The sequence below is a fragment of the Genypterus blacodes genome, unplaced genomic scaffold (assembly GCF_046128005.1).
Source record: "Genypterus blacodes isolate CSIRO-AG114 ecotype Tasmania unplaced genomic scaffold, CSIRO-AGI_Gbla_v1 ptg000003l_1, whole genome shotgun sequence".
In the NCBI taxonomy this organism is placed as follows: Eukaryota; Metazoa; Chordata; class Actinopteri; order Ophidiiformes; family Ophidiidae; genus Genypterus; species Genypterus blacodes.
In genome coordinates, this window is record NW_027466817.1 from 3,463,002 (window position 1) to 3,473,843 (window position 10,842).

The following is a 10,842-nucleotide window of genomic DNA, read 5'->3' on the forward strand; positions in this document are numbered from 1 at the left end:
GCAGGTCAGACGCTCCTCAGACTTGATTGGGGAACTGTCAATCATTGCCAGCCCTGGGGCACAGGCACAGAACAAAGGGGAACAAAGATGGCTGACAAAGCGGGCCCCGCTCTCTCCCAACTTTAACTCCATTTCCTCTTTTCGGGGCACGGCTGGAGTGCCCGGTAATTAATGGCGTGCCAATCACACGGCGGGTGAGATGGAGACAGACGGCCGTTTGGCAAGGCAGGAGACCTGCTGGAGAGTGAAGGAACTCTACCTTAAAGACATCAGCTGCCAACCACACTGTAAGCAGTCTGCTAGAATACATCAGAGATTTCACAAAACCTCCCAGCATGCTGTTAGGCTCAACTCAGCACTCGTCCAAAGCATCATAATCTTTTAAGTCCACCTTAAATGTGCCGCTTGAAATAGAATTGAAGGAACAACAAAGTCCAAGGAGGAATTTGCAGAACTTTTGGCATGTGTTGTTGCCATGGCTAGTTAGGCACCATCTTGCTTGTGCTCTGGGACAAAAACAAGCTGCCACCTCCAGCTACTATCCCCCCTCAGCCCCAGAGACAAAGACAGACAGAGACCCACCAGGGAATGTCCACCCTCCCTGCCGCCTGCCCCGGCTCAGATAAAGACACAGACGCTCCCCCAAGAGAGCGGGAGAGGGGAAGATAGAGGGACGGGGTGAAAAAGGCCAGAGAGGAGTGGCAGGGATGGGGGACAAGCGCGACAGAAAGAGTGTGAACGTCGGCGGGAGAGAAAGAAATAGGGAGATACTAGCGGGAGAGTGACAGATGCGTGGAAATTTGGCAGAAGAGAACGAGGGCAAAGGGACAGAGAGTGAAATAAATAGTGAGTCAGAGGGCTTCTGGGTGCGCGACTGTGATGAGACGCCGCATGCCGCGTCCAGCGTCAGTTTATATTTGCATAAACAAAAGATGGTGTGTGCGTATGCGTGTGTGTGTATTGGTGTTTTGTGTCACTGGGAATGCCTTTGGATGTGCAGGGAAAGTGAGGGGACGTCAGGGCAACCGTAACACTGCGCTAATTAAATCACCACGGGACAGAGATGGATGGTTCTCACACACGAACACACACACACGAACACACACACACACACACTCACGTTCCCATGAGAACCCCCTGCTGCGTTGGGTTGTGATGTGCATCGTTTACCACCATAATCATCTGCCTTTCATTCTCTCTCTCTCTCTCTCTCTAGGTAAGCCAGTGATGATTATCACAGAGTACATGGAAAATGGATCGCTGGATGCATTCCTGAGGGTCAGTCATGCGTTTCTGTCTGCACACGTGTGCATGTGTGTTTGTGTGATACCGCCGCAGCGCACTGATTCCATCTTATCTCTGTAATGTCATCCAAGCGAAATTACAAGCGTTCATTCACAAACATTCTACCTAATCTCTGCGTCGCCTTTGATCAGTGTATTGTTCTCCCCGGCAACAAAGTTTCACCTTTGTGTCTCCAGGGTTCAGTACAATAAAGACGCATGTATATAAATTCAATACGACTTTGTTCAAGGTATGAACAAGCATTAAAATCCAGATAGAATATAGTGTTAAACAGATTAACGGCTTTATGTTTCAGTATTTGCTGCAGGGCAGAAGTTAATGATCAGATGCATATAGCTGAATTAATACAGAGCTGTGAGCACGTTGTTATGTAAAATCATTATTGCCACTGGTACAGTAGTTTTCCTGAACGTGAATTGTGTCCAAAGTGTCCCAGATGTTTACAGCAATACACAGTATAAACTTGCAGGCTTACAAAACTTGAGATTGCAGAAAAGTTTTAAGGGCGTCGGTCCCAACAACCAAATACGGCTCCATACACACACACAACAACAATGGCAGTTACTTAAATTGAGACATCCTGAAATTGAGACTGAAGATTTTTGGTCATTCTGATGATGTTTAAACTAAGAATCCATATGTAATCAGTGTAGTTAAATGAGGCTTATGGTAAATAAAGCCTTCATAGTGCAGACGATCAATTTGTCTTTTTATTTTTGCAGAAGAACGACGGTCGCTTTACAGTGATCCAGCTGGTCGGCATCCTGCGGGGAATCGCCTCTGGCATGAAGTATCTCTCAGACATGAGCTATGTGCACCGCGACTTGGCAGCACGCAACATCCTGGTCAACAGCAACCTGGTGTGTAAGGTGTCCGACTTCGGCATGTCGCGAGTCCTGGAGGACGACCCCGAAGCCGCGTACACCACCAGGGTGAGTGTGATGTAACTGAGTCAGGGGTCTGCCTGCCTGCATGTCACCTTTCATGTCCGCTTTGTCATCTCTCATTAAATCAATCCACCTTTCATTCATAGGGAGGGAAGATCCCCATCCGCTGGACGGCCCCAGAGGCCATCGCTTACAGGAAGTTCACCTCAGCCAGCGATGTGTGGAGCTACGGTATAGTCATGTGGGAAGTGATGTCATACGGCGAGCGACCATACTGGGACATGAGCAACCAGGATGTAAGTCACTCAGCAGTTACCCATGAGAATAAGGATGCAATATTAAAGCTCAGGCTATAAATCACACTCCCATGTGCTAACTCTGATGAAGATATTTCATCAATTTAACTTGGTTATATAATTACATTTCCTGCCGGAGTGATCCACCAATAATATTCCCTCTTCTCCTTACGGATTAAATTCCCATTTCTGGTGCCACTAATGATGATCAAGCATTTAATTTATGCATAACCAAATACCTTGCATAGGTTAATAAAGTATTGTGATTAAAATTAAGCTGTGGTTATAAAATTAAAAAAGAGATCGACATTGATCGAGTCAAGTTTCCTGTTTCCTCTGGTTAATCATAGATAGTTAGAACACGTATCAACACTATCCCTTCCTCATAGGTAATCAAGGCGATTGATGAGGGCTACCGCCTGCCCCCGCCCATGGACTGTCCTGTGGCTCTGCACCAGCTGATGCTCGACTGCTGGCAGAGAGAGAGAGCCGACCGGCCGAAGTTCGGACAGATCGTCAACATGCTCGACAAGCTCATCCGCAACCCCAACACACTGAAGAGGACCGGGGGAGAGACGGCTGTCAGGTGAGAGGGACAGAAATGGAAAATGGTGTTAATGATAACGTGTCGACATTTAGTCTTATATTTCTCAGTACGGCCCAAAGTCTAAACTGCAACGCTCCACATCCAGTTATTGCATTCTGCCATTATGAGTTCATATAGAAATACATGTTAGAAACACGATATATGTCTCAGGGTTTTCAATATGGCGCCTCGGTCTTCAATCTTCCTGTCCCTTTTTTACGATGACCTGAATTTGATGGGCTCAGCTTGATTTAGCCTCGGCCTGACGAGGAAGTAAGTGGCTCTAACACTGCAGAATGTTAAGTATTCAAGACCCAAGTCCAGGGATTCTTTTTACATATTTATTGCATTAGATGATCTAAATGTATTCCATACGAGGCTGAATTATAGAATTACATTATATCAAATAAAGTTATAGGAACATCACATTTATATCACAATGAATATTAATATGTTGTGCTAAAAACATCACAAATGTTAGCGACACACAGATTCTTGTTTTCTAGATTTAATAGGCCACAGTTTGCAGCTTTTGCATTAAAAAATATTCTGCCTCAGACACACACACACACACACACACACACACACGCACACACACACACGCACTCATTCTCTCATTGGTATTTACACTCCCCATTAAACATTATCTACACGCAACTGTTCTTTTTTAGCACAAACACGTTCTGTAATGGATTTGTCTGCAAACTAGCCTTAATGGTGCTGTACACTCAGGAATGTAGGCGCTCTAACAGGGGGAGAATTACGATGTAACGGCGAGTTAAAAACAAACATGACCTTACAGCTCCGGCACGATTACGCCGGAGCCGCTAAACGTGTTAAGAATGACCTACGCGTGTTTACAGACTCGATGCAGGCCAGTGGGAGTCTGTTTTACTTTAACGAGAGTGTGAATGCGTAGAAGCAGGGGACACACACACACACACACATATTCACCTAATGGGACACAGAGCGTGAGAGGAGAGTCCTTGTGGAGTAATTAGCTGAACTGAATCCTATAAATGCAGCTTTTACAGTTACAAGAGGCCAGGGGAGAGTTGAATGTTTGTGTGCGTGTCTGTGTGTGGTTGTCTGTGTGTGTGTGTGAGAGGGAGAGAAAGAGAGAGAGAAGGTCTGTCTGCACAATCTCTTCCATCTCATCAGAAGGGATCACTTGACATCCTGTTCTCACAATTCAGCTCAACATTCTTTTAAGAGGAGAGAATAAGGAGAGATATTCAGGGGTGTGGGCGAGCGGTTCAGTCACCCAGGTGGGACGAGACCGCCACTCAGGGCGCTCATGTAAGTGCTCGCCCCCCCCATGTTAGTGTGTCACATCTGACGCTAACTCAAAAGGAAGGACAGAAAAGGAAATAAGTGACAAAAAGGCAATGATGTGATTGGGTCCTGTTTTGTCTTTAAGTAAGGACTAACTGTGTGTGTGTGTGTGTGTTTGGCACCCTGGAGGAGCCATGTTTGACTTGGCTCCGTGTCGGTTGGACCTGAAATACATGGCCGAAACCCCGACAGACCTGCTGATTCCATCAAGCAGCAAACGGCGGAGAGAAATGTAGCGTGGTGGGTTTTTATGGCTCGCGGGCAGCGTTTCTGTCATCGGACACACTCAATGAGTCACGACCTCCTCACACACTATCACAGCCAGGATTCAGGAAAGAGAAAACATTCATTCCCACCGTGCTGTTGTGCGCTTCAGGTCTGTGTTACTTGGTCAGTGTTGCTGTAGTTGTCATGAATGAATGAGAACCCAGCCGGAGCAAGAAAGCAAAATCCATGCGAAGCCAAAGAGCACTCAAGCAGAATAGGCCTTTTTTTTATTTCTGTTTACAAAACCCTGAAACTCCGCCCTCTCTCCCTCCCTCCATCCCTCCCACCCCCCGTTAGGCCTAACACCACCCTGCTGGAGCCCGGGAGTCCCGAGGCGTCCCCGGCTGTGGGCACGGTGGAGGACTGGCTGCAGGCCATCGGCATGGAGAGATACGGCGACAACTTCACCGCCGCCGGCTACACCACACCAGAGGCCGTGGTCCACATGACGCAGGAGTGAGTAGGACAGGGAGGGGGGAACGACACTAACCTGTAAACTTTACTGCCTTTTATCCCATGAAAATACATCGTTACTTTACTCCCTTTTGTGGAGGGACGTTTGGGTCAGATTCCCCTTGATTCATTTCTGTGTGACTTTTTCAAGAAAGGAATCGTGAAACAAGGGATTAAATGTCAATGCAAAGTCTTTCTGCGGTCGTGAATATCCCAGAGAAGACAAATGTGTTTCCCATTTCTGGAAATATTGATAACAGATCCCGAAAAGTTTGGGGGTTTTCAAGCAAAGCAAGAACCTGAGAAGGGGGAAACAATTCAGATATTTTTAGTTCCCTTGAAATCCATCCGATTTTAAGAAACAAGCCAGGGACAGCAGCTGTGACGCTCAGACAAGAGAACGCTCAGATAGAGACTATGATAAAGTTTAAGACAATGAAAGGTGAGCTGAGTGTGTTGATCTTACAAGTCTGCGATTCTTCAAGTTGCACACATGCGTAACAAGTTGAGTTCAGTTTAAGTTTAGCAAAGCTTTCTCAATTGAATTTGGAATTGAATCGGTAAATAAGAACAGAAACCACCCAAAACAAAACCGTTTTGACAAATTTGAAAAACTATGTCTCCAAGATCAAGTTAAACGGATGAGAATCCATCAATCAAACATTGTCGACACGATGTCAGCAGGAAAGAGCTGGAAGATTAGAAACTCTAATCCCGGCAACCTTTGACACTTAAACATGTGGTAAATGTGTGTTTCACTCTCCTCTGCTCTGTTCATTTAGAGTCAATATTTTCATTTGTACCCGTATTAGGATGATAGGCTTTGACTGCTGGGTTGGCAAGTGAAATTCCTTCTGCAGCCATTAAAGCGTCAGGCCAGTTTCCATCGGAAGGCTGTAAAACCCATCATGTGGATCAGGTCGTCTGACTGGGATGAATGTGCTTGTTATTGTTGTCCCCCCCGGTCCTAAACGGCTGCGTCTCCCCCGTCTCGTTGTCTCTCCAGGGACATGGCTCGCATAGGCATCTCCTCCGCCGCCCATCAGAACAAGATCCTGACCAGCGTGCAGGGAATGCTGTCCCAAATGCAACAGATGCAAGGCAGAATGGTTCCCGTCTGAGAGATTCCAACAAACACAAAATGAAAAAGGAAGACGAAGCGAAGCGACTTCATTTCTTATGAAAAAATAAATAACAAAAAAAAAAAAGATTAAATATTAAAAAAAAAGAAGAGACAAACAAACTATGAAGAAATGGTTTACCTCATCCATGCACTTTAAATTGGATTTCAAATAATAGAAGACGCCGATGAAGAAGAAGAAAAAAGTGGAGAAAATGGCACTTTTTTGAAAATCAGACCTTTATCTTGCCCTTTTTTTTTTTGTTGTCGTGGAAAAATGGGACGCTTCTGTCTGCGGCGTTTACGGACAGATTGAGGGACGGATGGAAATGTGCTTCCGAGAGACCAATCAGGAGTGCCTTCAACGGTCTGGAAGGAGAAGCGAGGGAGGGGAATCGTACCTTTATTCCTCCTCTCAGGGCAGAGTGTTGTTTCTGGAACTTTCTTTTCTGGAATAATCCGTGGAGCAGATTTTTTTGATTTCCTGTGACTGTGTTTATTGTACATGAATTGTTTCTGTGGGACTCGCCGGCCGCCTCGGCTGCCATTGTTCTGTCTCAGCTGGATCTGTTTGATATCTTCCAGACATAATGGCTCCGAAAAACCTCAGATACGAACAGTGAGTCTCTGAGAGGTCGATGGTTGGATTCCCAGAGATAACAGAGCACGGAGAGCTCGTTTGAGGAGCTCCTTATGTTTTCTCCTCTGTTCTGTCCTTAATTTTCCAATAACGATGTATTATGTTGCAATGAGGACATTCCTGAGAATGATCTTCCAGAGGAGCCTTCCCATTCCCTGTCTTTCCTCCCACAACTCCCTTAAACTTTGGATTCTTCCATTCATCTTCCCACCTGAATCAAAGCCAACCCTCACTTGGATCTACAAACTGTTCAGCACTGTTTTGGATGGATCTTGAATTGGCTTCATGAGAGTGGACACATGTGGGAAGGAATTTATTCATGTATTGGATGAAAAGGGAGGCAACAAAGGCAATATTCATCGGAATCAATCGGCATCGTCGGCAACTTCATGACAGTACAGAAAATAAACAAGAGAACACAGGACTGCTCGAACCTGAGCAAGGTGAGGATTGAAATGTCTTCTTCAAAATCTCTCTCTCTCTCTCTCTCACTCTCTCTCTCTCTCTCCCTCCTCGTGCTGTTGGTTAACTGGGTCCTCTGCACTAGAAAGTGTGTTAATTAACAAGCAGGTCGCACCACCTCAGGCAGCCAGAGCAGATCAATAGCTGCTGGTCTGCGATCAGTCAGCGGGCCTGATGCTGCTGGCATGTTAATGGGAAGGATTAATCAGCTGTTGACTCACAGTCAGACTAACAGAGCCCACCAGAGTGCAGCTCGCCTCACCAACACTTTACAGGAATTAGGAGAATGTGCTCTCTCCTAAGCCAACACACACGGCTGCACAGAGGCGGGGCATGGCTGCAGGAGAACAGAAAAAGAAACATCGATCCGTCTCAAATAAGCCTCGAGTTCAAAAGTTTTTGGGAGTAGAATTGAGCAATTTAAGACTGGTTACTTTAATTGGTAGCAGTGATTTATTTGAATAAATTAGAAGGTTGAAATGGTTTAAAAACAGGCATGAGTAATGGTTTAAAGAAATAATAATAAAAGCTTCAATTGTTACAAAGGCAGGGGGAGTTTATGTGTTCACTGTTCAACGTGCGTTGCATAAAGCATAATGACAATTTAAGGGTAGGATAATAAAAAGAATATAATAGGAAGGAATAGAAAAACCTAAAAGGATTCTAAGTGCAGGACAGGAGTGAAAATGCCTCAAATTCAATAAAAAGCAGCTTTCAACAGAAAAGCTTTAAGTCTTGATTTAAAAGAGCTCACAGTTTGAGGGTCATCTGGAAGTCTGTTGAGCAAATGTGTCCCATAAAAACCAAAATGTGATTCATGTTTAGTTTTTAGGGCCCAGTTCGCTTCAAAGGAAACAGCTTGTTCACTGTCTACAGAGGATCGGACACCATGTTGAAAAGCAGCAGTGTTTATACTTACTAAGAATGTCCCAGCGGGGATATCAGCACACACTTTCACCTCTGTGCTTGAAGGTAGTGTAGATCTTACACACCTGGGCAATCACTGCACGAAGAGACTGTTAGTGAAGTTACACATTTGGGTTAAATTCCCTCATTGGAAAGAAGGTTTGATGCTCTATCAAACCAACTTATGCTCAGTTGAAGCAAACTGAGGCCTGGGGGAAACCTTAGCCCTGATATTGAGAAAGCTATAATTTACTGTAATTTATCACTGCGCCTGCTTGAGAGATGTTGTAGACATTGCAAAGGATTTATTTATTATCAGTTGAAATGTGGTGCAGCTGCAGTGTCTCTGAGCTTTATACAGTCTCCAGCTGATACACACACACACACATATACAAGAGATGTTTATTGGCATGCCACGCGTGCCAGTAAGTCAAGGGCAGGCTTCATATACAGGGTTGTCTACACACAATAGCATGTGGCGCACACAAGTGAAGACGTCGCCGCTGCCAGTTTGCAGCCTCTGGATGCTCGTCTTTGGCGTACGTTTTGTTTAGCAGATTGGATCCATTGGAGTTGGAGTTGGAGAAGAGAATTTGCCGGTCAGGACAGGATGCCAAGCAGAAATTGTTTATATTCAAAACCACCATGTCTGATGCAGCCCCCCCTTCTTTTCTCTCCCTCTCTCCTTCTCTCTCTCCAGCTGCTGCCGTCCATCACAAACAGGATCCGTGAGCAGAATGATTCCACCTCCTTCTCCTCGTCTTCCTCCTCCCGCTTTCCCCCTCCTCTCCGTGGAGAGAGACTCTTTCAACACTGAGATGATAAATCTCTACCCCACCGGTCTGGGATGTTCGACCATCACGCCACTTCCGCACCCGAGAAAGTAGCCGCTACGTGCTTGGTGGCCAATCCGGCAATCTACTGGAAATACTATGAACGATCAACAGCATAAATACAGACATTAAGACGAATGTAATATAATGGAGACGCCCTGCTCCAGCCCATGATGTACTTGTGTTTGTTATTTTCCATTTTGTGTTGTAATTTTTATTTTTATTTTTATTTTTTTATTGTTAGCATGTAAAGTAACAAGCGTTTGGTTTGAGCGTGCGAAGGTGTTTCGATTGTGCACGGCGCGCTTGTGTGTGTGAGTGTGTGTGCGTGTGTGTGTGCGAGTGTGCGAGCAACTGTGTTAAGACGTATGAGTGACGATGTCTATGAAGTACTATCAGTAATCGTGTTATGATGCCACTGTGGAGGAAAGAGAAAACGGAGTCATGTTGCTTTTCGATCCGAGTCAAACCCCCGGACTTTTACTTCTATGCTTTTCGTCATCTGACAAAAAAAACACACAAAAAAACCCCCACATTAACCGTGTTTTGCTCCCCTTGTGCAGACGCTACTCAGCAACAGCATTTATCAAACAGGCTTTCTGGAATGCGACCCGTGTCTGCTTTGGCAGTAACACAGGCTTGCAAATGGACACACAGACAAGTGTGACTAAAAGCCTCCTGCTCATACAAACACACAAGAGAGGACACGAGGACGATGGACTCTCTGAACTCATTAGACGCCACCAGGGAAATCATGTCATCCGTCTTGATCTGACACTGGGAGAGAGAGGGGGAGGGGGGGGGGCAGTTTAAAATGACACACCTACATTCACGGCAAAGGATTAGAGAAGTCGGGTGAAGGTGTTGAAGAAGAAGGGAAGTTTGAAAGTTTTTTTTTTTTTAGTTTTCCACAATCAATCATACAGCTACAGGTTTGACCCAATGGACTTCTCCTTTGGTTTCCTTTTCTCTTTAAAGCTCTACTTATGTGAATGTGACGCTTCATATACTACAAACACCTCCGTCCTTAATACCAGCTCGAGTGCTCTTTTCTTTTGTCAATGTTTTTTTTTTTTTCTTCTTCTTCTTCTTTTTCGATCTGCCCCGGGGAAAAAAAGGACCTGTTTGGAAATATGCAAGACGTGTGTGTGGAAGGAGAAGGAAACCAGAATGTACTGTAAAATACTTTTTTCCTTTATTAAATGTTGGACAATTTGAAAAAAAAGAAGAAAAAAAATTAACTAAGCGCAAGAGTTTGTCATTGTATGCCTTCCGATGCCATATATGATCTAACCGTGTAGATCTAACACTTTTACAACACTTTTTCTTTTTTGTACTTGGATGTCATCATCATGTTTTGGGTTTGTTTTGTTTTGTTTTTGGTTTGATTTTGTTTCTTTTCTGCTTTTTTTTCGTGGAGCTCTAGGTACATGTAACTTATGTCATTTATTTATGTCCTTTTATATCTAGTTTGTAAAATAATAGCCTAAAAGTGAAGAAAATGAAAGGGTGCCAAAGCGCATTCTTATTAAAGTAGAAACCATATGAAAAGTCTGTTTCTCTCTCTCTCTCGCTCTCTCTGTCTCACATACACACACACACATACTGAGGTGTCTGTCTGGTGTAAAGAACATCAGCGTTTTTAATCAATTGTAGCCATCATCCTGATGAGGAGGAGAGATGATTACTCAGCCCTCATGCATTGATTACTGCATTTCATGATTGTATATAATAGAGGAGTTGTGTAACAGC

At 44.6% G+C, this 10,842-nt stretch overlaps 1 protein-coding gene across 1 annotated transcript in view; it reads left to right on the forward strand.

Annotated features, from left to right (window-relative positions):
• Window positions 1-10,641, forward strand: part of LOC142993886 (ephrin type-A receptor 4) — a 51,493-nt gene extending 40,852 nt beyond the window's left edge. The window contains exons 12-18 of the mRNA XM_076144430.1: window positions 1,217-1,278; window positions 2,028-2,237; window positions 2,339-2,488; window positions 2,878-3,074; window positions 4,974-5,132; window positions 6,136-7,332; window positions 8,958-10,641. Of these exons, the coding sequence (XP_076000545.1) occupies window positions 1,217-1,278; window positions 2,028-2,237; window positions 2,339-2,488; window positions 2,878-3,074; window positions 4,974-5,132; window positions 6,136-6,250 (893 nt within the window). The 3' untranslated portion in view covers window positions 6,251-7,332; window positions 8,958-10,641. The remainder of the gene's footprint in view (window positions 1-1,216; window positions 1,279-2,027; window positions 2,238-2,338; window positions 2,489-2,877; window positions 3,075-4,973; window positions 5,133-6,135; window positions 7,333-8,957) is intronic.
• The last annotated feature ends 201 nt before the right edge of the window (window positions 10,642-10,842 follow it).